Source organism: Aethalodelphis obliquidens, unplaced genomic scaffold, assembly GCF_003676395.1.
Source record: "Aethalodelphis obliquidens isolate GAN/ISIS:26980383/991018 unplaced genomic scaffold, ASM367639v1 scaffold104, whole genome shotgun sequence".
In the NCBI taxonomy this organism is placed as follows: Eukaryota; Metazoa; Chordata; class Mammalia; order Artiodactyla; family Delphinidae; genus Aethalodelphis; species Aethalodelphis obliquidens.
Genome location: NW_020838048.1, coordinates 2,398,146 through 2,426,098, shown reverse-complemented (window position 1 = coordinate 2,426,098; position 27,953 = coordinate 2,398,146). Strand labels below are relative to the sequence as shown.

The 27,953-nt window shown below is 42.8% G+C and overlaps 1 protein-coding gene across 2 annotated transcripts in view; it reads right to left on the bottom strand.

Annotated features, from left to right (window-relative positions):
• The window catches only part of FRMPD4 (FERM and PDZ domain containing 4), a 539,348-nt gene that overhangs the window by 173,120 nt on the left and 338,275 nt on the right, over positions 1 to 27,953 (bottom strand). The window contains exon 2 of one of the 2 annotated variants that reach the window (XM_027096577.1): positions 7,682 to 7,798. In XM_027096577.1, coding sequence (XP_026952378.1) covers positions 7,682 to 7,798 — 117 coding nt within the window. Of the gene's footprint in view, positions 1 to 7,681; positions 7,799 to 27,953 lie in introns of those variants that run through there. The other variant, XM_027096576.1, reaches the window with a different exon arrangement.

Here is a 27,953-nt window from a genome sequence, read left to right as displayed (position 1 = left end):
GTGATGGAAACCTGGTCATCCAGGTGCTTCTCATTTTCACAGGCTGGCTGTTCCTGTGATTCCAAATGGACTCTGTGACCCACCTCATGTACATCCCCAGGGGCTACATAAAAGCTCAGGAGAAGACAGAACCCACCCCGTCCAGCAGCTAACCTGCTGTCTATAGCTCCGCCTGAATGTGCATGTCCCAAATCTGCTGGAATCAAGTGGCCCAAGGAACTTCAGATAATTACAATCCCTTCAGATACCTTGGCCTGCTGGACAAATACGCCAAGTGTATCAGGGAGTTGTCCTAGAATTATGGCCACATTAAGTCCACCAGCAAAGTTTCAAAAGCAAATGTGCAGGGAAAATGAAACCACCACCAATAAGGGAGAAGTCTGCTAAGCACAGTTCTGTGTGCCATATGCTAAGTTAGATCTGGAAGGATGGTGTCATTTCAGAGCTCTCCTGTTAAAAGCCCTTCCATCAGCTCTGCAAACTTACCTTCCAGCTGGGAGCAGTGATTATTAACTCAGCGGAGAGGTGCTTTGTCAGATTTGAAAGAAAACAAATCTGCTTCAATGAAGGGAATAAACAGCCCCTAATGTTCAGCCTGGGAAGCTTCTGCGTTGACATGACATAATTACCTTCCATTTCATGTAATGATACTATCACATTTACTTTGTTCCTCCAATTCCAAAATTATAATATACCTCCCTCCCTTGACCGGGTGCTTGGGATCCGAAGGAACTCATTTACCTAAATGGCATTTGCTCTTGCAATGAGGCAATTATTTGCATTTTATGCAGAATTCACCGTGTGCACTTGGAAGTGAAACATTTTATCTGAGAATTCTTCATCAAAAACACCAAAAATGAGGCAGACTGCCTCTTCTCTAATATAATGCTAGTTCTTAACTCTTTGGATATTTAAAACCACACAAAATAACAAAGCAACCCACCTCAAATAGATCTCTCCTATTGCCTTTATTGTCACAACTGTTGATTTCTACAACGATGCTCTGCGTTCTATTACCAGAAACAAAGGGTAACAATTTGAGTAACCTCTCAGATTCGTTTGTCCTTTGTTGAATGTGAGTTAAAAATGTAAGCTTGATAAAGCGGGAAACTGACATCTGCTTCAAATATGAAATTAACCCAGGGGTTAGGTGGTACAACCACAATACCCACATCCAACTTTATAACTTAACTCTTCTTGACTTTTTAAAAAATTTTTACAGAAGGAAAAGTTCAAGGGCACTCATCACAGAATTACTGATTACTGGACTCATCCACAGAATAACAGTAAGACTCTCTTATGAAATCTTGGGGTAAAAATCAAGAAAAAAGTAGCAAAGACTAGGCCCTAGAACTACCAAACAATATTTGAAAATAATCAATTGCTTCTTTCGTCTTTGGACATTTCAGTTGGACTAGATAAAGCCTGGAGGGAATACTTAGAGGCTCACACTTTAGGATGACGTAAGGTTTTGTCATTTGTAATTTTCGTGATGACAGAATCCTGTCACGTTGACTTGACTGTCTTCTGGTTAATAAAAAGGCACATACAGTGCTTGTATTTCTTCAGATTATTCTTTTCTGGAGATAGATGAGCCAAAAACACATTTCACATTGGCCACTGAACTGACGGGCAGATAGCAATGGCTAAACATCTCCCAAAACAAAGTGGAAGTTTCCACATCTCATTACTAATCCCCAATATTCAGGTTTCAGAACTGAACTCTTCTGCATTAAGAAGATAGTGACTTGGTTCAACTGCCCCCCGTGGGAACTGCTGGTAGAATAAGAGAACAGTGCGTCTTGTCCAATACGCTCGCAGGACTACATTTGTGGACTTACAGGGTGAAAGTAGCCAGAAAACCAGCAGGCCAAAAAAGACAAAAACCAAAAAAGCCTCTTCATTTTCGAGCTTGACAAACGAGGACATGTGGTTGGGAAATGACCCTCCAGCCTCCGCTCCCACTATCCACCCCCATCCCTTTCCCCAGACTCCAACGTGGCTCATCTTAATCATGTATTTTGCCAGCTAGTGTTTTGATATTTATTTTGCTCACGTTTAAATTTTTCTTCAATCTACAAAAACTGAATTTCCAGATTTACGAAGCACATTATTTTTGCATTAACTCTACCCACCTCCACAGTTAAGTAAGCATGTATTACTCCACCGAACTCAAAAACGGAAAATAAGGAACTCACGGCACTCCCTATTCTCTGACTACGAAACATACTATGTGTCTATAAAGAGCTTAAAAAAGACATCGCTTGGTTGAGAATAATGGTTAGTAGTGGTAGTGTGCGGCCCGTGGCAACGGCCTGCATCCTCACACCCACTCCCAAAGGATAGGATTGTTTCCTCCTTGGGGCCTTCCCCTGTATCTACAGCATATTGTATTATTTCATATATCACTTCCACCACACTCTAAGATCCTGCAAGGTAAGACTGTATCTTGCTCATTTTGGTAACTTCATCACTTAGCAGTGCTCAGTAAATGTTGGGGGGAACACACGTTAGGTGTAACCAAGGAGTGCTTTTGCGCATGACCAGACAACCAGGCTGCCCAGGCCATTTCTAAGGATGCGGAGGAGGGGAGGGTATGGCAGACACAGGTGGAGATGAGCAGAGCTGAGCATACATTGATTGGGCTGGGGAATCCTAGGGGTGGTGATCAAAGCTTCCGTAACAGAGCCAAAAGAACCGAGGCCTTTGAGTCTGACGCTGTGGTGCAAACACGGGTCTGACTACCCATGAGGACATGGAGATACCAGCCTCTGTGAACCTCAGCTTCTTCTTCAAGAAGGAGATTCCTCTATGTGCTTTATCTACCTCACAGGACAGTTGTCAAGATTAAATGCAAGCTTACGTCTTGCAAGAATTTTCTAAACGTTGGTAGCGTGATATATAGTTACCTTATGTTATCTAAATCAGAACACTCTGAGAGCAAAGGGAGATGCCACCAGTAATTACGTGAGAACAACACCCCTAAACCAGGACCCTCCTGGGCAAAGCTGGTTGTACGGTCACTGGTCTGTCCATCCATCTCTATCTATATTCTATATCCATTGGTATCTATATCTACAACTCTGTATATTTATAGCCATCTATATCTGTATCAATATCTCTGTAATTATACTCCATAACTTTATCTACATCTGTATCTCTTCTCATATCTACAACTATATCTATATCCACCTCCATCTATTATTTATTGATGCTATTATTATAAGAACCATCTCAGAGTACCTCACTTTCTCTATTTCTCTTAATTTCTCTGGCCGTCCATTGCTCCCTCTATTAGCCATTTCTCACCAGGACGCTCTCTTTCCCGAGACTCTTCTCTTGGTAGTTTCTCTCTTCCCATCTGCTTCTCTCCCTTCCCTTCTTCTGCTCTCTTAACTGGTAATAATAAGGACCAAGAAATTTTTATTTTGTATCTGTCATGTTTCTTACACAATGTTCTTTGCTCCTCAAAAAACTGTAATTTGTATTTCTCTAAGAATACCAACAAAACTTGTCCTTTCTTAACGGAGAATCCAGTGTATTTGAACGAGCAGTAGTTTGCGACTTGGTACATGTGTGTAAACTTTGGGAAAGCCTTTTGATTAGTCTGAGATTCAGTTTTAGCATCTAGAAAATGGGGTAATTATTCCGCATTAATGCAAAAAAAGTGCTTCAGAGCAGCCACAGTAGCTGTTCATTAGAATCAGCTGAGGAGTTTCTGAAACTCTATTCCTAGGCTCTATCCCAGATCCAGTGCTATGGACCGAATGTTTGTGTTCCCCCAAATTCTTATGTTAAAACCCTAATCCCCAATGTGACGGTATTAGGAGATGGGGCCTTTTGGGAGGTAATTAGGTCATGAGAGTGGAGCCCTGATAACGAGATTAGTATTTTTATAAGAAGAGACACAGAGAGGTGATTTCTCTTCTCCTATCCTCTCTCTATGTGAGGATAAAGCAAGAAGGCAGCTCTCTCCAAGCCAGGAAGAGGGCCCTCACCAAGAAGCCGACCACGCTAGCACCGTGATCTTGGACTTCACATCCTCCAGATCTGTGAGAAATAAATTTCTGTGTTTAAGCCACCAGTCTCTGGTATTTTATTATAGCAGCCCAAATGGACTGAGACACCCAGGCATCACGATTTTTTACTGCTCCTTGGGCTATTCCAATGTGTAGCCAAGGTTGAGAATCACTAGTCTGCAGACTATACAAAATCATACAAATGTACATTATCATGTGTATAATGGCATTTAAAAAATTTTTAACCCTATGGATTAGTAACTCAATAGAAGATAGATTATCCAGCCCTACTCTAAATAACTGGGGATAGGAAAGGAAAGATGAAATTTGAACACACTTTGAACTACCCTGGGTCATATTCTGAAAGATTCATAACAATAGAATTATCTCATTATCAACTCCGACACTCTAACTTTGAACAGGTGAACCCTGGTTCCTCCCATAGCTTTGTCCATCACTTAAAAGTAGCTGCACCTCCATCAGAAAGAATTGTCTGATGTGAGTTATCATTTAGCTCTTAAGACAAGATAAAAAAAAGAAGACATCTCTTTCAAAGAGAAAATGTAAGAGTGGGAAATTAAATGCAAAGATGCTAATTACCAACCACAGATTAGTTTCCAAATTGTTCTTTTAACTTCTAAAACTAATGAGTAGAGATATACTCCATACCGCAAACCAGGCTCCCTGGAAACTTTGGTAATTAGAGTATCTCTTTGTAACGGACATCGCTCAATAGGTAAGAGAAAAAATCAGAATGATTCTCATTATTTATAAAACTCATTAGTGACAAAGAAACAACAAGCACTTGTACCAGAAGTACCATTCTTGACATCTTAAAACAGTGTCTCTGACAGGACTGTGGAAATTTACTTTTCAAGTAAAAAAGCTCCACGGATTTAAAAAAGTGACACCAGTGACTTTGGTTTTAAAACTTGCTGTTTAGTAATCAGTGCAGGTTTCTCTATGAAGTTGCTGATCTGCTCTTTCATGTTGCAACAGCTGGCATCCGGCCAGTGTAAATGTTAAATTGACACCTGGGCTGGCCCTTAAAAATGCCAATGACATTGATGGAAATGCATACCTGTAGAGCTAGCTGGGGATCCCAGAATCTCTAAACAATAGGCCATAGTTTGGGTTTCTGGCTGTTGATCAAATGGCTTGGAATACACAGGAACCTCAATCCAACCAGGGACAAGGAAAAATCCATCTTAATCAGAGAAGACTGAGCTGTACCTTCCTAAATTCATAATCCATGTCTTTTAAAACTACATTTCTTTGGCAGAAATTTTTACTGTTTTGAGTTAAAGCATCTAGGCCACCTCAACTGTGCCAATTACGTAAATTCATAACCATGTTACAAAACAGATGGCACAATATAATATCAAATAATATCATCTTTCTACCATTATGAGGGACTTAGGCAAACTACTAAAATTAATGAATCAGGGCTTCCCTGGTGGCACAGTGGTTAAAGAATCTGCCTGCCAATGCAAGGGACACGGGTTCGAGCCCTGGCCCGGGAAGATCTCACATGCCGTGGAGCAACTAAGCCCGTGCCCCACAACTACTGAGCCTGCTCTCTAGAGCCCGCAAGCCACAACTACTGAGCCCACGTGCCACAACTACTGAAGCCTGCACGCCTAGAGCCCGTGCTCTGCAACAAGAGAAGCCACCACAATGAGAAGCCCACGCACCGCAGTGAAGAGTAGTCCCTGCTCACCGCAACTAGAGAAAGCCCGCACACAGTAACGAAGACCCAACGCAGCCAAAAATAAATAAATTAATTAAAAATAACAATAATAAAGTAAAATTAACGAATCAGAATCTAGGATGTAAACAAACCGTTGGCCTTTCTTCGTGTCTTTGAGCTGTCTGAGAGATTCCGTCCCCACTGCCAAGATTTCCACCATAATTTCTCTATGAGCACATCCTCAGGAAAGCCTTGAAGAGCCAGAGGGTCACTTCACACAGGCTCCCTGGAGTGGATCAGATTCAAGGTCAACTTTAATCTTTTCAGGATGGACCCAGGAAACAAGCCCCTCAGCCACCAACTGTACTCTTAAGAGAGGTCCTCTCCCCTCTGCAAATCTAGGAATGGGAGAGATCTGGGCTGCAGAGACTAGGAAACCACTGACAACACTCACGTGAGTTTTTCCCTAGCTACTTTCCAACAGCCCTAATTTAGAGGTGCTGGGCTGTCCAAAAGACCAAATACTCAAAAATCAATCTTGGCAGATACTTCTATTTTTATAAAACTGATCCCCTACATCACATAGATCCTATATTTGCTAATCAGTCCATAGTCAGCCTGGTTGGAACAAAGAATCAAGCCTGTGGTATTGAAAGATTTTTCCCCCCTTGGCCTCCAACCTCTGCTCACTTGTATCAGGGTAGGCCAACCATGCATCCTGATTTGAAATCTGTTTCACTAACTTCTCATAATTAAGAATATTTCACTTTGGAGAAGCAAACAGTGTGAACTCTTGCTGTTTTGAGAGGTGCAATATAAGCACTTTTTTCATACAACTGCAAACAACCAGAGCACTGCAGCCTCTGTGAAAAAGACTTTGGTCATTCTCGAAAAAAGTAAACATCAAAGTACCGTATGACCCAGCAATTCCACTGCCAGGTATATACCCAAAAGAATTAAAAGCAGGGATGCAAACAGATACTTGTATACCAACGTTCACAGCAGCATTATTCACAAGAGCAAAAAGGTGGAAACAACTCAAATGTCCCCTGACAGATAAATGGATTAAAAAAAGTAATCTATCCACACAATGAAATATTATTCAGCCTTAAAAGGAATGAAATTCATAGATGTTCTACAACATGGATGAACCTTGAGGACATTATGCTAAGTAAAATAAGCCAGATAAAAAAGTACAAATACTGTATGATTTCACTTATATGAGGTACCAGGTGCTGGAGGGAGGGGGAGTGGGAAACTCTTGTTTAATAGAGACAGAGTTTCTGTTGCATAAGATGAAAAAGGTCTGGAAGATGAAAGTGGTGAGAGTTACAAAACATTGTGAATGTACTTAATGTCACTGAATTGTACACCTAAAGGCAGTTAAGATGGTACATAAAATTTACCATTATGTTACATACAATAGAACCATTATATATATAACATAAATAACATAACCGTTATGTAATATATATTTTACCACAATTAAAAAAAAAAGAGCACCACAAAAAATCCAAAACCTCAGCCAATGTTAGTGGGACCAATTTATAGTACAACCTGTAAAGCACATAATCCTTTCAGCTGATTTTTCTAGTTGCAGATGAGCCAGTAACATTCCTGTCTTAACCATTTCTACAAGGCTTTCCAAATGACCCTCCTCCATGTCAAACTTTAGTTACTAGCCTCGGACAATCAGTACAACTGGCCCAGGATTCAATAACATACATGTTTGCTCTGGCCCAGGAGTACCTGATACCCTGGGAATTCTGAGCCTAAGATGGCGCGTGTCCAAGAACAAAGCAACCTCATGTCACAAGATATGGAAGGCCCAGGGGATCACCTGCTTGAGTCATGGCCTCCAAGTGCCTAGGAGTCCTCAGTTTAAGTATGCTAATTCTCCTGAGCCAAGGGTCAAAACAGAGACATCCCCAAAGCCAAAGATTAAACTATTTATGCCAAGTGTTCAACCTACTTGATGAAGCAGTCTCGTCCATCCCGGTTTGCCGTCATCTCCCATCCATAGGGCGGCACCTGGTTCAAGCCCCAGGTTCCCGAGGGAGGTGGCCAGCCTGAAGACTTTGTCCTGTGGCTGGAAAAAAGAAAAGCAAGGCATCATTACACCTGACTCCGGAACACTTCTTCTGAGACAAACCCCAGAAGGGGCACAGGACTTGCTCGTCTCCGTTACGGGCTGTGTCCTCAGCTGACAAAATGAACGATTAGAATGTTTTTGTGTCAGGTGGCACGCTCAGTATCTTTCTTTATAGTATCCTGCAAGCTGTTCCCAGCTGCCCTGTGAGCTAAGTATACTCATCTCGTTTTACAGATGAGGAGACGATGAATGGCTCACAAAGCTTAGGTAACTTTCCTGAGGACACACAAGCCAATTCTGAACAAACGTTTAGCACACTTTCCACGACACTAGGCATTCCTGGGACCAGACATTAGGACGGTTTGGCATATAAACAGATATCACACCACAATACAAATGCACAAATGAAAATAGATTCCTGTTTTTATGGATCTTAAACAAATAACCCCAAGCCTCAGTTTTCTGGACTCCTGTGACCAAAATACAAAATTTCCACTCATATTAACCATACTCCAGTCAAGGTGACTGGTCATAAAACCTTAGACAAACTCTCCATTTATGTGGCAATGAAAATCCACACATTAACTTTTACAGTTTCTAGTCCACACCTGAAATGTGACTCGTCAGCAACATGAAAGGGTAGGTTACGGAGAATTTTCTAGAAGCCTTTCCAAGAACAAGAGGAAAAAGGGAGTGACTTCACGTGACAAGCAGCTGAGATGGCAGTGTTGCACAGTGACAATTCCCATCCAGAGGCCTAAGCCCAGTTTCTGGAACATTGCTGAATCATGGCCGCTCCTCTGCTGCCTGGGACCTGCAGAAATTCCACTGTTCTCTCATGAACATCAAAGACTCCTTCAAAGCTCAACCGTGGGAAGGAAATACATGCTGTCATTTTAGGATCAACCAACATCCTTCGTCATTTGTCCTTTGGCTCCAGGTGAAGTTCCCCACTCTGGATGGCCTGTTAGATGTTCTAGGTGGTTCCAAACTGCAGACAGGAACCAAAGTGTATATGTGTGTGTTCGGGGAGCAGTGAGGACACTTCCAGGGCCTCACAGTCAGCATCTCAATAGTGAACCTGGGAGCCCTTAGAAAGAGGCGCCCCACCCCCTGCACCAGGCATAAGACACACAGCTTGTACAACTGTCCATGGCAGCCCTCCTGCAGCAAACATCCAAATCAGGGGTGTCAACCTGTCTGTGAGGAGGGGAGGCTTTGAACTTCCCAGGATGCAGGGCATTCCACCCCCGACCTCCACCCTCACCCAACTCACACAGCTGACCATGAACCAATGCTTCTCCTCAACGGAAACCAGCCCCACTTCCTGTAAGTTTTCTGGAGAGGAACTAGTTTGCAGAATTTTAATGACCTTCGTTGCCTTTCTTTAACTTCCTTTCAGTTTTCCCACACCCTTCAGAAAGCGTGGGGAGCAAAAGAGTTCACAAATTTAACACAGGTCCCGCCAACTTAGAGGCCCACCACAGGGCTAATTCCCACCCGTGGACTATTACACGAACAGACATGCCAAGTTTTTGTTCCTCTTCTCTACACCCAAGCCAGCAGTGGCAGTTTCCCCTGGTGGTGTTTGAAGAGCGAGCTGCTTGCCTGTAGTGAGAGCCCATGGCTTGGTCCCCCTGAGGTTCTACCAAAAGCCCGCCAATTTCTCCACAGCAGCAGAGGATGCATTCGGACCAAGCCCTTCGAGGTATGAACACAGTGTATACTGTTGTTAAAAAGTTTTGCAAAAGCAAAAGCAAAGCTACAGTAAGAGATGACGCACAGAACATTCCTGTAAGTGAAAGGAGGCCTATATAGAGAATGCAACAATTTATTCCGGATTACTAAATTACGTCCAGTATCAGAATGTTCATCTTTCCCAGAGGGGGCGAACTTATTAAAAACAAATAAACTGTCTTCTTTTCTTTTCTCTTTTCTTTCCTTTCATTCTCTTTTTTCCCCCTGAAGTCTAAATCACTAAAAGAAAGAGGCTGGCTTCCTAATATAATTTACATGTAAAATACAGGGTTATAATAATGAGCAAGAGGGAGCCTGAATTTTATTATAAACTACATTCTGTCCCGTAAGGTGTGTTCAGGAAATAGTAAAAAAAAAACCCAATAGTTCAGCGAGATGTTTTCAAATAAAGCCTTTTGTCATGAAACACCAAATACAGTGCTAATACTGGAAAAAACACTCATTGAGTTAATTAGGGGCAAGGGACATCAACTGATATAAAACAAATCATTGAATAATTAGAATCAGACACGACTACATGTTTACCTGTTAATGTGTTGACATAAAATACATGGGTCGGAATGACATTCATAGAACTTAGCAAATTAAAATTAAAAGCAAATTAAAGTGTCAGTACGAAAAAAAACCCCCAAAAACCTCTTTTCTAAGTATCTGACCATATATCCTCAAATCAACGACGAAGGTCAAAATTAAGGAGGGGTTTGGCTCCTATGTCTCTGTGGTGTGGTTACTGGGAAGTCCACCCCAATATACAACCTTGGAAGCAGGCAGTTGCTCTCCACTGGGAAGATGCTCCGGGGACCTCCTTTCCTGGTTCCCATCTCTGTGGCTGCACCAAACTGTCTACCACTCCCAATTGCCCCCCACCCCAGTGCAACGGAAAGACAGTTTTTTCCTACCAGGAGTGCAAAGACCTGGCCCCTGGAGAGCAGCGGCAGGGCCAGTGCACATAAATGTGGAGTCTTCTGGGCCTTTTGCTTTAGAGCCGCCTCAGATGCAGAGATTATCCTCAGGATGGACCAGGTGCTGCTATGAAAATACAGTCCTGTGCAGAACTCCTCACTTCTGGCTGTAACACTGACCCTGTGTCCCAGTGTGAGACGCATGCCCTTTATTTCCCCCCATTTCAGAAAGAGTCCACTCTGAGTTCCTGGGCATCCTTCCCAGGGGCTGAGGCCTCTTCAGATTTCTCCTCTTTGAATGAGGTCTTACCTTTCTTGTCCAAAGACCTATTAGCCTCAAAGGTTCTCTTGACTCCCTCTGTGGAGGCTAAAGACTGTCCTGTAAATAGGAACCCTGCAGCTCTGCTCAGCTGCCGGCATGCAGGTTGGCCCCATGGAGATTATCTGAAAGGACCCCTCTAGCCTAGGGTTTGCCAGATTTAGCAACTACAAACACGGGGCACCCAGTTAAATGTGAATTTCACACAAATATCAATTTTTTAGCATCAGTGTATCTCATATAATACTGAGGAATACTTACACTAAACAAATTATTCATCATTTATCTTAAATTCAAATTTAACGGGGTATCCTGTATTTTATCTACAAACCCTACTCCAGACCCTCAAATAAACGAGCACCCAGATTCTCTGGGAGTATCAAAGAGGCTAAAATATCATAGCCTAGAGTCTTTCTGATTTGTCTTTACCTTAGTAGCAGGACTGAATACTGCTACCAATGAGTCTAAAATGTGAAAAGAAGTACCCTCAGCTACTTGACTAGATTCAAAACAGACAACAACCTCCTAATATGCGTCTGGGGGTGCATGAGGATTACAAGTGGTCAAAAGCCATCATTTTCTGTATCTCCCAAATTGAGCTGACAAGAACCCATCTTGCAGTTTTTGTTAACGATTACCAGGCTCTAGAAATTATGATTCAGCAGGTCTGAATTACAGCCAGGAATCCATGAGTGAGTGTGTGTGCGTGTGTGTGTGAGTGTGTGCGTGTGTGTGTTGAAACAAGTAATCCCGATGACTCTTACCTTAAAGTAGGGTTGCTAAATTCAGCAAAAAGCAAAACAAAATATAGAATGCACACTTAAATTGAATTTCAAATAATTTTTAGTATAAGTACATCCCATGCAACATTTGGGACATAGTTATACTAAAAAATAATTATTTGCTATTTATCAAAAATTCAAATTGAACCAGGCATCCTATATTTTACCTGGCAAGCATGAGGTCTGGGAAATACTAGTCCTTGCTACTCCAAGTTTGGGCTGAAGTCCAGCGGCACGGGTTTCTCCTGGGTGTCTGTGTGCAATGTAAAATCCGCATTCAGTAAACAGCCCTAGGGGATTCACATACCCACTAAAGTCTGCTAAGTGCTGCCTAATCAGCAAAGCCTGTGAAGCCTCACCACACACTGCAACCACATGGGGGAACTTGTAAACGACAGATGCCCGGGACCAAGGCCACGCCATTCGAGTCAGAACATGTGCGGATGAGGCCAGGCCTCAGGGATTTATAGCCCGACACGGCTGCTACTGCCCAGTCATTCTACCATTGCTTTTCGCTCACAAGACGTAGGAGAGGCAGCCTGTGGCGGTCAAGAGCACGCAAGCTGGAGCAGGAGGTTTGCCAGGCGTGGTCTGTGGACCAGTGGCGGCATCACCCATGAACCTGTTAGAAACGCAAATTCTTGGGCCCCATCCAAGACCTACTAAACCCGAAATTCTGGGGATGCGGCTGACTCAGCAATCTGGGTTTAACCAGCCTCCAGGCTACGCCGGTGCCCACTTGAGTTTGAGAACCACCGAGTTACAATCAGACTCTCTTCAATTCAGGCATTTATTTTTCATAATCTCGAGTGCGTTACTCAACCTCTCTAAACCCCTCAGTCCAGCTCCTCCTCTGTAAAATGGTGGTAATAGGACCGCATCTTGGGGTGACAAAATGCATTTTGTAAAGATTTCAGTATGCTGCCCGCCACATAGTATTATAGTATGTGCTATAAATTCTCTGCTAAGTAAATCTCTACCTAACCCTCAAGAGAATATAAGACTTGGGGTGGTTACACAAGTATAAATGGCTTCATCCATTCTCAAAACAGCAGAAGGGTGAAAGGCTCAGTCATCTACTTTTTTCCAGTCTGGCAAGAGCAGGGTAGGAAGGGGCTGAAGCAAACAGTTACACCTTCCTGTAAGTTAAGAAGTGGATGAGTTCAGCAGAAGTAGAAGCAAATATCAGAAATTCGTTTTGTTTTTTAACCAGGAATCATGTGTGTGTGTGTATCCATGGTGCCGAGGGTCAATTTCCACTTGTCTCAGGCCAGGCTTTGAGATTCCTTGCAGCTCTCATGTTCTGTGACTTCAACCTGAGATCATGGCTGTGTGAACCACTTTCAAAGGCTTAGCTCAGCCTTAAAAATAGCGACCTACATTGGCAGGGCTATTTAAGTCATCCCAGAAACTCCCAACAACTGCCTGAACTGGTTTGCAACTTTGTGTTATATTTGCAACAGATTGAAACTGTCCTGGACAAAAAAGATCTTTATATTTCATAAGAAGTGAGAGCAGCTATGAAGGGCACAGGCAAAGGTACAGAACTATTTATGCTGAGACCATTCGAGGAAGCAACCCATGGTCACTGCCTGCGTGCATGCCTCTAAATCCTGGGCCAAATCTTGATGGCAAATCTTCTCTGGGAGAAGCAGTTTATTAGAAACCACCCGCGGGCCGCTAGAAACACACCTCAGTAACAGATAAAGGGATGCTGTAGGGGAGAAGGAATGTGAGGGCCGGTTCCCAACTCCCAAGTCAGACAGACTCAAATTCTGCCACTTACTAGCTTTGTGACTCTGGACTCTCAATTCTTTGGGTCTTATTTTCTTCACATGTAAAACAGAATTGGTCTCACTCAATGATTCCCTCCCGAGACACGTGGCAACATCTGGAGACACTTTTGGTCGTCATAACCAGGGGAAGCGGTACTCCTGGTATCTAGTGGGTAGAGGCCGAGGATGCCACTAAACATCCTGCAATGCACAGGATGGCCCCATCACAAATGACAAATGTGCCCCTGCTTAGCTCACAGAGTTGTCGTCAAGAATAAACCAAGTGATGAATGTACAGTTCTTAGCACGGTTCTTGTAGGTGCTCAATACACTTTAGTGGGGGAAAAAAAGTCTTCTCAATGTTTCCACTTAAAGCCTAATTACGATAAGTAGAATGCATCTTTACATCGGAGAGAATCCATCTTTACATCAGAATTCACAGTCACTTAATAGCTTCACGGCTTTGGGTGAATTACTTGGCCTTTCTGGGTTTTGGTTTTGCATGTGAAATGGAAATAATAACATCCACCTCATGGTGATGTTATGCAGAGATGAGATACGTACAGCCCTGCAGTGCTTGACTCATTTAGAATAGTCTCATCAAATGGTATGTTGTGTTATAAGTGGCAGTCATAATAGTAATGGAAATAACTTTTGTATTTGACCAAATAGTTTAAACAGCACTTCTATATACACTATTTCTTTAGATATTCACAAGCCTGTGTCAGCATGTAACAAAATGCCTGATAAAGCATTAGTGTTTCCATTATAAAGAGGAAGAAACCGAGGCGCAGAGAGAAGGTATAACTTGCTCAGCGTTTGGTGAAGTTACCAGCTTTTCTTCACTGGGGGAAATAGGCACCGCGATCTTGTTGGGAGACAAACACCGTGTTTCACATAGAATGTACGAGGGATGGAAATGGGCAGAGAAGGGCAGAGGCCACCCAAACTCATCTGATGCAAAGGGTATCCAGGACTGAACCCCGAGGCTTCCTGATTCAAATTCCCTCTAAATCACACTGTATCATAATTAAGTGTAACTTCAACTCATGGGCTTCCTCATATACCTGGTAATACTTAGGACCAGTAGCCAGGATGAAGCTGTGTCCTCTGAACTTGGTGTTCAGAAATGAATTTTCAGGTCCGTTTCATGTATGAGAAAACCTAAGCCACAGGTATTCAGTTATTCATCCCCGATATCGAATGACCCTATACAAATTCAGTAAAATAAAACGTGACCCAGAATTTGATTATCCTTATCTCTTTGGACTCACAAAGATGATTTTCAGAATAACCCAAGTTATAGAGTGCTAAATATGGTATTACAAGACTTAAAGCACTTCCTCATTTATTTTGCTCTAAATGGTGGCAGGGTTACGGTACCCGAAAACCTACAGAATTCAGAACTTCACACAGCATGCAAGCAGATGACCTTCAAGGTTGACGTGCAATGTGGGTTGAGGTAAAGGAAGCAGAGGGAGTGAGAAAAATGAACAAAAGATGATTCTGGATGAATTTTAAAAACTCCAAATTTGGTGGCAGCCTTGTTCCTTTGGTGACCAGCCTGGTGGGCCCCACTGGGGCTGGAGGGGTTCCTGCTCTTCAAGGTTTCTTGTCCCCATGGATCAGTGAGGAACAGACTGACATCCGCCCCCCCGCCCCCAGCCTTTTGGTTCCAGTTAATCATGCCGTTGAGACACAGACACCTTCTGAATTAGGTGTATTCTCTCCCGTCTCAGAACTAAACCTCTTCATGCGATCAGGCGTTACTACAGTACTAACAGCATCGCAATCTTATACAAGAGGTAACAGCTTTCCATCCTATAGCCCATTATTAGCAGCTCCTAGGGCAAGTGCACGTGAAGAAAGCAATGTTGATAGGGTGAAAATAACATCAAGGCCTTGCACACACAGAAGACAGAATCATCCCGCCAACTACCGTGAAGATTTCACTTCTGTTTTGACACGGAGGACAGGAAAATACAGTAAAGGGGGAAAAGCAGGCAATTCAAAACTAATTTACATATTAATACTAAGCCTCATAAAAGCAGAAACTTAAAAATATATTCATTACAAAATCATTTTAGTCAAGCAGAAATGTATTATTAATCAGGAGTTTAACTACAGTAAAAACATTTGGATGTATATTTTCATTACCAAATTTAAACATTTTTCTGATTATTTTCATCTGCTTGGTTGCATAATTTACCAACCCACACAATAAAACTAATTGTGCGATTATATATCCATGGTTTTCACTGCAAACCTCTCACCAGCCTGCTGAATTACTTGTTTCCCAATTGCGTATGTGGGAGAATTACCAGGAGAATTAAATTTAAGCTAACTGGTTCTCCTTCCCCAAATTTGCACATACACACTTGAGCCTCACTCTGTAAACAAGCCGGTGACGCGCTCAAGACATCCTAAGACTCTGAGGCCACATATATAGCCGACCGTGAATCTGGGAGGACAATTATAATTAGCCCTGTACTGTACAGGAGAAAATAGATGCAGACAGGCCGGGCTGGCCAAGGATGCCCTGAGAGGTGTTACAGAGCTAACTGTGGGAACAGTCAGCCAATGGTCTGGAGCCCCTCTCACTGGAACGCTGGACTATGTGCTCACGAGCCTGTAGGTGTGGCTCCCGGGTAAGCACGTGATGCCAGGTGCAGATGCTACACTCGGTGCACCCCCGTGAGGCCAGGACCACGTATCCTCCATCTTTCTATCTCTGTTACTCAGACTAGTGTCAGCACACAGGAGATGTTCAATGGAAACTGCACTCATAAAGGAATCCAAGGTACATGATGGTCCTGGCCTAGAATCTTAGGCATTAAAACCAGAGCTCCCCGGCACTTCCCTGGCGGTCCAGTGGTTAAGACCCCGCACTTCCAATGTAGGGGGCACGGGTTCAATCCCTGGTCGGGGAACTAAGATCCCGCATGCCGCGCAGCGTGGCAAACAAAACAAAACAAAACCAAAACCAAACGCCACCATAGCTGCCTGCCTACGACGCATATAACAGATGCTGGTGGGGCGCCTTGTATGTACCACGTGCTGTTCTAGGTGCTCGTAATACATCACGTCAACACAGAAAATAAACACCCTCAATCATCTGGCCCAGATCTTCTTTTCCAGCCGAGCAACCTACTAATTTTGCTAAGAATATGCTGCTACTTTTAAACTAACTCACCTATATTCTCTGAACACGCGTGTTTCCCATGTTCATATCTCCATGTCTTCGTTCATGCTATTCCCTCTGGTTAAAACGTTCTCCTTCCCCCACTCCAACTCCCTGACCTCTCCATATCTATCCAAAAATGATGAATCTTCCAAAACGCATATCAAATGCTACCACTGCAGAAAGCAGTCCCTGAATCCCCTGCCCTAAAATCATTATCTTGTTTCCCTATGCTCGTGGGAAGCGACTGTTTGCACTACTGAGGTAGCGTCTACCTTGTATAATTACCGGTAACTGTGGGGATACACGTCTTCCTAGATTGTAAGCTCTTGAGCGTTAATACCACTTTACAAAATTCTACCTACTGCACATAGTTGGTGCTCAATAAACACTTATTTGTTAATACAGTCATTGCAACTTGAACTCTTCTAATTAGCCTTGCCACCTTCAATTGGAATTCTCTCTTGCCAGTTGTGATTCTCTTACCCAACTGTGATTTCCTTAGGACAGGGGCGAGTCTCCTTCATGTTTAGAACCCTGGAATCCACATTTGGCAATGGTAGGTGTGCAACATATACTGTTTGTTAACTGACGTGTCCTGTTATACTTGGTTTCCTGAGGGCTATGAAGTAGTACAGAAATAGGAATTTTATCATTGCTTTCGATGGGGCACATACATGCATGGAAGCAGTAATATAACTTCTGCATGTCACCTTCTATTGTTGAATGGCTAGGGGGAATCTATGTCTCTGCATGATGAAAATGTACAGACGTGGAACTCACGGGATTTGCCTCTGAATTCAGCCATGACCAACAAGCCCACACTCGACGTAATTGGATCCAAAACAACAGTCCCTTTTTACATCAGAACTGAGGGCAGGATTTGGCACACGGAAACTGTTTTATAATAGCATTTGTTTGAACAGACGAATGAATGAATGAACAGCAGTCAAACTCTGGAGCATCCTCCAAAAGGAGCCATATGACAGTGACTAGGCAGGTCCAGGATTTCAACAGACAGGACCCTGCAGCCCAGAAGGCAACGCCGAGATAGGAACTTGCTGCCTCGGCATTCCTGAAAGCCTCCTGCTTTTGTGAAGACAAAATTGCAATTCGGAGGCCCCAGATCAAAATCAAAGGCCTTAAATCTAAACCTCACTAACGCCAAATGTTTAAGCCTTCATCAGTGTCCTTGATAGAAGGTCGTTTTCATTTCTCTAGTTCAAGGTTTCCGTAGCTGGAAACGGCTCTTCACCGATGACAAGCTCCCAATCGTTACCAGGATTATGTGCTCCCCCGACTTCTCATTCTGTAAAATCTCAGTCACAGAAAAGTTGAGGGCAACAGTCATCCTTGTGCTCATCACCTAGAGCAGAGGTCCGCAACAAGGGGCGATTTTGCCCCCCAGTGGACATTTGGCAGTGACGGGAGACATTTCTGGTTGTCGCAACTGGGGGTGGTGGTGTGCTACTGGCATCTAGTGGGTAGAGGCCAGGGATGCCACTAAATATCCCACAGTGCACAGGACGGCCCTGCAACAATGATTTAGCCCCAGATGTCAAGAATGTGGAGGTGGAAAAACTATGCCCTAGGTTTATCAATTATTCGTATTTTTCAACATTTGGTTTTATCCCCTCTCCCTTCACTCCTTTGTCCACTCCCTCTGTCTCCGTTTACATATGTGAAATGTTTACTTGAACCAATAGACATCAGGACATTTCACCCCCAAATTCTGCAGCAACTCTCTCTTAAGAAAAAGGATACTCCCCTTTAAAACCATAATACCATATTGCACTCAAATTTAATATTGATACAATATTATCTAATATATAGTCCATATTCAAATTTCCCCAATTATCCTAATACTTTTCCTTCATAGATTTTTTTGGGGATTTGATTTGGTATCCAATCAAGCTTTACCCTGTGCATTCAGTTATCCTGTCTCTTTATTCAATCATGTTTTAAAGGTGCAACATTATCATAAATTTAAGACTCGAGAAACGATGATGCAAACTTTTGCTTCAAAATCCATCGATAATGGCCACTGTTTATAAATCACACCATAGAGCCTCTTCAAATGTGACTCCAGGAGTTCACACAGGGTCTGGCAATGGTACTTGTGCACCAGATACTATGTGTGACTTGAGCTGACACACAAGTCCCTAGAATCTTTCATCCAAGGGCCATAATTGTAGGCAGCTGGGACTGGGCCCCAAAGACTCCTAGGATTTTTCAAAGGGCAGAGTTCAAGATGGGAACATAAATTAATAACTTAGCAGCAACCTGAAGAAAGAACAAAAAGGGTCCTAGAATTGATGATGAGGAAACGAGCCAATCACAGATGAGAGGCTCCCACTCTCTGGTTGTTAGGGCAGGATGGGCAAGGGGGAGCCGGCACGGGCACACAGCAGGCATCGCAACGAGGGTTTTGACATCAAAGAACATTCTACCCCAGCTAAAAAGCCCCTCACAGATGTCTTGATGTGCCAGGATCCTGGGCACAGCCAGACTAGGTTGTTCACCTTTGCTAGAGAACGCCAGACCAGAAGGGATCTGAGCTGGCAAAGGAATCTCTTGAAAAAACAGGACAGTTGCGTTGAGCTAATTACTGGAGGGAAGACTGGCCCATCCGGATGAAGAGAGGATTCCGAGTGGACACAAAGGGCATTGTACAGCCAAGCCTCTACAAAGAGAGACGTGTGAGGTCAATCAACAGACATTCACTGAGCATGGACTCCTCTCTGCAAGGTTCTGGGGTCGGCCTTGCGTATGATGTCACAACCCGAGAGTACACTTCTTACTCTCTGCGCTATAATGTAGTCTGAGCACTCTTTTTCTTTTCCAAGCACCAGGTGCCCTCATGATGGTACATTCACTCATTCAATCAATCATTCAAAACATGTTTTTGAGGACTTTTGTGCCAGTCCTGGTGCAGAGCTAGAGCTGTGACAAGCAGATAGGAGTTGGTAACATTGATGAGGAAGGCTGGCCTCGTGGCTCACCCTACCTAGGCGTGGTCTGGACACTGGGCTTTGCCCTGAGCTTTCACTGAAACTCCTCAGGTAGGAGTCCCACGTTGGGAAATTCAGGCATCAGGAAACAGGGAAGTCTTCCTTACACCTCTCTATTTAGCCCACATGGACAACAATTTCAGCCATACTGACCATTAAATACATGTCCTCCTTCACCTCGGGCCCAGTCTTTCGCTCTGAGCTGTAATATGGAACCCGAACACACCCTCAGGACCCAGCAAATGCAGCATGTCACAGAACTGAACAGTGATTATATGAGTAATGAAACCCAGCATTGGCTGCACCTACCAAACGGCCTAATCTAATTTTCAAATGTGTTGTGAAAACGCTTTTGCAAACACATCATTTTGAGAGGCAGCATTCATGTTCATATTTGACTTATTTTACAGATGACTCATGACCTAACACTGCTACTCACCAAGCTCAGAGAAGTCCAACTGGCTTCCCAGGGAACATCCTCATGAACCGTATATGAACAATTCAAATACTTTCGGAGTTAGCTCTCCATTTGAAAATTATATTTGCACTGTCTGCTGGGGACATGCACATATATTCTGATCATTTTTAAATTTTTAGGGATTAACATATAAAGTATGTACTTATATGGACTGTAGTTTTCTTAATCTTCTTAGACTTGCTTAATGACTTTAGAATCCTATGTTAAAAGTGTACCTAAGAGCTATCTCTCATTCCATTAAGTTTTCTTTTTCATTCTGAGTAAGATAATTAAATATTACTTAAAAATTATCCTCAGTTAGGTACCAGCAGAAATAAAAGGAAACAGATTATAAAAGTGAAGAGAGAGAAGAAGAAAGTGCATTGACTATATATGTACCCTTTGGGAACTAAAAGTGAAAAAGAATACAGAAGAACACTGGCCTGGAAGGCATGAGAATAAGTTCTAAGTCTACCATTTATAGCAGGGGTCAGCAAACATTTCCTATAAAGAATCGATAGTAAATATTTTCAGCTTCAAGCGTCGTGTGGTCTCTGCAGTATTTACTCAACTCTGCCGCTGGATCTTTAGTAGCCACGGACAATGTGTAAACTAACGGGCACAGCTGTGCTCCAAAAAAACGTTATTCACCCGCCGCCCACCAAAATTTGTATTTGGCTCATTGGCCACAGTTGCTGACCCCTGATTTACAGTGGCACCTTGGAAAAGTCATTTATATTTCTGTCCCTCGAGAGTCTGATCTGTAGCATGAAGGCGCTGGACTAGATGATTTCTGAGGTCCCTTCAAGCTCCAAAATGTTCACCTCCATCAGCTAAACAGGTCTCTTTCTAAAAGGCCATAATCTTTAACAGGATAGAAAGAAACCCAGATACACAAATTCCGCAAAATTCCTATTTTTCACAGCATTTGATCCAAAGGTAGAACATTATAGTTCAATCCATCACATAGCTGAGTATTTATGGGGAGTTTTAAACCTGTGAACCATTGATCTTGTCTTATAAATAGGGCCACTATCTGATGAGTGGTGTTTCAAATATGTAATATGTAGGCAGTCTAAAATTGTAAAGAAAAACTTGCTATAGCGGCTGCTTTCCAAAATTCAAATCAAGATTTTGGGGGGCTTGTAGAAAGAGTATCATGAGCTGATTTTTCTTAGGGTTTTCAAATGTGATGCTATAAGAGGGTTTTATTATCAAGATGTACGATGCCTAATAATATCTACCACTGTTTTAGCCTTATTCACATTTTTAAACCACCAAAGGTCATTCATTTTCCAAGCAAAAATGTGTCTATTTTCCATTGAAAATACGCTCGAGTTTGGTTTGCTATTTCAGTGCCTGCTGGAGACTTCTTCCTTTACTGCTGATTTATAATCCTTAAAGAACAGATGTTTAGACTGCACCTGCTGACACCCTTAACACGGGAAGCCAGAGAGTTACAGCATACTCTGGCACACCTAAGCATGCTGGAATGCGAAAATGTGTTGTCTGGCTCCCTTCTCCAGAGCTAGACTGCATGTGTGATATTTTTAATGGGTTATTTATAATATCAACAAGACACATCGTCTTAGTGTGCTTTTTTTTGCCATGTCGCACAGCTTGTGGGATCTTAGTTCCCCAACCAGGGATGGAACCCGGGCCCTTGCCAGTGAAAGTGCAGAGTCCTAACCACTGGACCGCCAAGGAATTCCCTAGTATGCTTTCTTTTTCTCTAATTCTAGGAAGATTTCTGGTGGCTTTTCATTTAGCGCTATTTCATACAGAGACGCATGGCTTTGTTCCCGCATTTACATGACCATCGCCTCGCCCTGTCACAAGTCTGAACGCATCATGCAGTTTCATGGCTTCTCTTCATTTTCCTCAGTGATTAATACAGAAGCAACAAATTTGTGTACATGATGCAAACTGCAGAAATTTAAATTTTTAAAATACTCCCTGCCCAGATATCAAAGGGGAATTCATTATTTCCCTAGATTTCTCAATATCTACACATTTTCAAGGGCATCCAAAATGTATAAGGGTGGAGAACACAAGAAACCTCATAGAGGACATGAACAGATACACTTGAAAAGATCTATCTGCCACTCGGCACCACCCTACTACTGTTCTTTTGGTCTTGAAACAACTGGGAAGATCCGAAGGAGAAAACATATTCTAAATGGTGCCGAGTAACACTACTAGGGTTGCTTAGTTTCTGTCCATCTTCCCCAGCTTCCATTTGGAGTTCATTCATATTTTTCATTTCCTCTGCTCCAAAGGTAGGCATGTTATCACTGAAGACAGAGAAAGATCCAGAAATTCCTTGCCTAACTCAAATAATGGCCACATGTAAGCTCTGCTACATTTTTATGTCCAAACACAATCATTTTATAAAGTAGGACAAAACCCATCATGTATTTCCCAAGATGTGTCATAGAGAAGCAACGAGCTGAAAATACTGGGAAGACAGTAAGCGCTCAGTATTTCTACATCTTGGAGTAATTACTTCCACAACAAGGAAGACATTTATTTACAAAGCATGCAGACTGGCAAGTGGGAAAGATCTATATTGTAACCATGTCGGACATGCTAAGTTTTTATTAGACAAGTCTTAAAAATCTGTTCCTCTGACAATGATAATAAATACTACAACTGTTACTATTTCCAGGAAAGAGATTTTAGCAACTAAATGATACATCTATTAGAACAGTGCTGAAAAGCCTTTTATGATGAAAAGTGCCTCTTACAAAACAGCTTCTCCAACTTTAAGGTGCACACGAATTAGCTGAGCATTTTGTTACGCTTCGGGTTCAGATTCAGCAAGGCTAGGGTGGGGCTCAAGAGTCTATATTTCTAAAGAGCTCCCAGGTAGTACTGATGCTGCTGGTCCCAGGAGCACACTTTGAGTAGTGAGCCTTAGCATGTTTTAGAAACAGGAAGTAAACTATTTCTGTTGGAGGTTTCAACTTGGGGCTCCTAGATGGATAGCAGTTGACAGGTGTCTGTGACGCCATTGAGGTCAGTCTGGCAGGGATTTACCAGGATGGACGTCAGAACCTACTCCTTATCTGACACTGACCTTGGGAGACCCAGATCAAGGCAAAAGAGTCCATGCGGACTGGTCTGAATGAGGAAAATATAACAAAGTATGTCCCCTGAACAAAGGTAGCACCTCACATTCAAGGTCATCTCCATTAAATGGAGCTGTATCTCCTTTCCTTTCAAAATGAGCAGAGAGCGTCCCTTACGATCTGGAATCAAAGGGCTCCCTTCTCTTGGCAGTATCCTGGGGTCAGTGTCTATCTTAGAAACCATATCAGCAGCCACAACTCCAGACAAGGTACACAAGCCATGGCTTGGCCCTAATCTTTGCCTGAGATATTGATTCTTTAGCAGAGCAGAGTTTGAAAGCTCTGGGAAACTTTCCTCGAAGCCTCTACCCTACTTCCCTCCAAAAGGATTTATTGAGCACATATTGTGTCTTAGAACTCACCTAAACTTTGTAAGAACACAAAACGATCACTTGGTCATGGTTCTCCAGGAACATGTACAAAAGCTGATGATAGGAAACGTATCCATAAAATAATTTGAAAGCAACCAAGAACAAACTAGATTGAAAACAGGTATCCCTAGGGAAATCGTATCCATCCTGTTAGAACCGTTTCCTCTGCTGCCTCCTTCCCAAAGGAGGCTGGACTCACAGCCAGCGGTGCTGTCTCCTCCCTCTATTCCCCACATCAGTGGTCAGCAAACCACAGCTCATGGGCTCGGCCCACTGCCTGTTTTGTAATTGAAATTTTAGTGGAACATGGCCATGCCCATTGATTGAAGTAATGTCTATGGCTGCTTTGGTGTGAAAATGGCAGAGTTGAATAATTTGACAGAGACTATGTGGCCTGCAAATTCTAAAATATTTGCTATCTGGATCTTTACAGGAAAAGCGTGCCAACCTCTGCTCCAGAGTAATGAGCACCTTCCGGACATCACTTCTACTGCTGCTATATTACAGTGCACTCTAGATGGGGGATGGGAGCGTGGGGAGGCTGGGAGGGCAGTGAGAGAGAGAGAAAGAGAGAGAGATCTCCAGGGTCTCTCTGGAGACCCTACTTGTACGAAGAGTAGTACAAGTCCAGTTGACGTCATTCATTTTATGGCATAAGTGACCCTGTATCCTACAGATATACAGTTCTCTCACAGGTTCCAAACTTCCTTATATCCGAGTAAGTCATGGACCACCAGCATAGGATTTGCCTAAACTTGGAGCTCAATGAACAGAGTTGAATGAAACTCAACTCTGGAGTTTTTCTAGGGCACAATTGAAGCTGTGGTATTTAGGACAGTGAAATTATCGAGAGCAATAAGCAAACATCATCTGATTATACCTGTAATGAAATTAGCAGAAACCAAATGGTCCTTTTGGCAGCAAAACGAAAAGTGGCTCTTACAGCCATTTTGTGTGACGGGGATTTTTTTTTTTTTTTTTTTGGTGTGGTACGCGGGCCTCTCACCATGTGTCCTCGCCCGTTGCGGAGCACAGGCTCCGGACACGCAGGCTCAGCGGCCACAGCGCACGGGCCCAGCCGCTCCGCGGCACGTGGGATCTTCCCGGACCAGGGCACGAACCCGTGTCCCCTGCATCGGCAGGCGGACTCTCAACCACTGCGCCACCAGGGAAGCCCCTTGACGGGGATTTTACAAGAGGCTCCATAATGAATTGCAGCCATAAAATACATGATATTAGCACTACCAATCCTTGGTGAATCTTTACTTCCAAGCCATAGCAGAGATAAGAGCACAGTCCGTGCCCTTTCCAATGCAAACAACCCAGAAACACAGCCATTGGCACGCAGGTTTATGGGCGGCCTGTGTATTTCTCCTTCTGCCCCAGCAGCCCCACTCATCTGGTATTTTACAGTCTTAGCTGGGCTCCAAGGACCCAGCAGGAAGAGGCAGTAATTGCCTTTTGTAAGCAATTAACTTCTTTCTTTCTTTTAAAATTTCATCCTTTAGGTTCATCAATTTTTAAGAATGGAATAAAAATATACTATCATTGCCTCTGGAAAGGAGATTAAGTCAAATCCTTTCCAAACTGTCTTATTCGTCCACCGTAAGTTCTGATGCTCAGCATTACATTCATTTACTATCATTCTACTGGCGCAACAAATTCCATACTTTTGCAATTGTGAGTCCATACCACTCCTACTAGTTGCTAAGATCATGGCAGAAAGGAGTTTCCAAGATGCTGGTGAGTCATTGGCCCTTTCAAATAAATGTATTTAATTTTTATGGGTATAGCATGCTATTTACTTTCCTCTCACTAAAAAAAAAAAAAAAAAAAAAAAAAAATTGTACTTTTGCCCAAAACCAGATTCTGTATCAGAAGTTTATATGTAAATTTAGAGGATTAAAAAAAAAACAACTTAGAAACAATTTGGGTGAAAAAGACTAATAAGTGTGATTAAATTCAGTATACTTGACTTAGGCATGGACCACAAAACTACACGGTAAAAACTGTGCATTTCAGTGAATGTTCTTTCCTAAAAATTTAAAATTTACACAATTCCCCTAAAGCACAGGGGAATTGACCTTCATTTCATGAAAGATTAGAATATAAATATTCCAATAAAGGCTCTGGTATCTTCCATCCAAATGCCATTCCAGCATGACAAGGAGCCGTACTTTGTTTATGGAAGATAGTGAGGTGTGAAGGAAACATACAGGCTGAATTGGTGTGCCTAAACTTGTGATGGTTCTAATAATGAACTTTATTGTGTCTGCTCCTCTGTGTTGAATGACAAAAACTGAGAACTCCAACTCAGTGGAACCTATACTCCATGTGGGGTACAAGGCATTGACTCTAGCCATCCTTTAAAATGCTGGTTAAATTCTCACCTCCTTCTGGAAGCTTCTGCACTCTAGTCCAGTCCACAGTGAGGTCTCTGAATTCCTTACCATCTCACACCTCCACTTGGTTGTCCACAGGCAACTCAAACTCAGCACATCCAAAACTGAACTCACGTTCATTCTCTCCAACCTACTCCTGTGCCTAACTTCTGAGTCCCTATACATTGCAACCCTTGTACTCCAAGAGAGGCTGCAATGAATTCCACACATTTCCTGAAAGATATCTGCCTTCTCTTATCTTGGAGGGTTTAAGATTTCTGGCCCCTGAAGCCTAGAAGCCTTCTCCAGCTCTCCATTCATTCTCCCAGCTGACTTATTATCCTTCTGGCTTAATGGTTCATCCTCCGAGAAACAGTCTATCAATCTGCTCTGTCCAATACGGTAGATACTCACCACATATAGCTACTGAACACTGGAAATGTGGCGAGTCTGAACTGAGGTGTGCTGTAAGTGTAAAGTACACATCAGTTTTCGAACACTTAATAGGAGAAATATATAAAATGTTAAATTAATAATTTTAAAAAATTGATTACATATTGAAATGATACTACTTTGGATATATTGGGTTAAGCAGAATATACTATTAAATTTCACAATTTCTTTTTATTTTTAAAATATGGCTAGCAGGCGAACTAAAATAACATATGTAGCTCGCATTATAGTTTTTTGTTGGACTGCTCCAGACCCTTGGGACAGGATCAGGTGCTCCTCCCAGATTTCTTTATACCCCCCATTCTTTTTGTTAATTTGCCTGGTGACTTGTCTATATGTTCTGGGCTCTGTTGGCTGCCCAAAGCATGAAATTTGTGGTCTTGTTCAGTATTATACCCATAACTGATGTCCAGTAGGTACTCACATGTTTGCTGAACAAGCACAAGAACTACACTAAGAATCAAGAGACCAGAGCTGCAGTCCCTGGGCCATGGTTAGTGTGGGAATTAAACCAGGTCCCTACTGGCCCTTCTAGATTCACTGACTGCAAATATCTAGCATGGATATTTAAATCAGGCACAGATGCGAAACCTCTCTCCCGGGAGGGGAGAGGCTCAGGGCAAGGCCTAGGGGTGTAGGTGGGAGGGTGAGGGGAGCAGAAGAGCTAGCTACAGTGGGGCTGGCAAGGTCCCTAAAGCAGCTGGGCAAATTCACCACACGCCACACCACTGGGAAGCTCCCAAAGAAGCCAGCATTCAGGAATGGCTGTTTCCAGAGACACCCTCTTTTCTCTCTCACCTCCAGATAGTAAGGAGTAAGCAAGCAACACTGCCCCCAAAGTACTGGGTATTGCTACCTGAGTTGACCATCTAACTCCATAACAGTGTCTCAGGACCCCCAAGTCACCTGTTCTGTGATCTCAAGATGCTTCTTATAGAAAAACAGAAACTTAATTTATACCCACAACAAAAAAGTGCATAAGTGATCAACTGCTCAGTTTATTTAATGAAAACATCCACATCAAAACATGTTTTGTTCATAGGCTTTAAAAAAACATCTAACCTCAAACCCAGTTGTCGAATTCATCATCACTTGCAAGTTCAAAGTCTAAGTTAGCTTCATGCTGTGATACATGTTTCTGATGTGAACTCCTGAAGTCATTAAGATCATAGGCTTTATTCACAGAAAGGATGCCAGCCATCAATCATGACACACAAGACAACCTAACACAGGCCACTCTCATTTTAGTGAAAAGAAGGAGCGAGCTGAAAGTAGCTTTGTCTAGAGCACACAGGAATGAGTTGAAAAGGAAGAGGAACTGCATACAAGAACACGCCACAACTACTGAAGCCCACGGGCCTAGAGCCTGGGCTCCGCAACAGTAGAAGCCACCGCGATGAGACGCCCGCACACCGCAATGAAGAGTAGCCCCCGATCGCCACAACTAGAGAAAACCCATGTGCAGCAATGGGTTTTTTTTAAAAAAAGGTTCTTCAGGGTTCTTCTTAAAAAAGAAAAAGAAACATAATAAATTTCTTTAGTGGGCTGCAAAATCCATAATCACTATTTATATTCTATTTATGCCATTATATTGCATGTGTATTACTCTCCCATTGATATCCAATATCTTA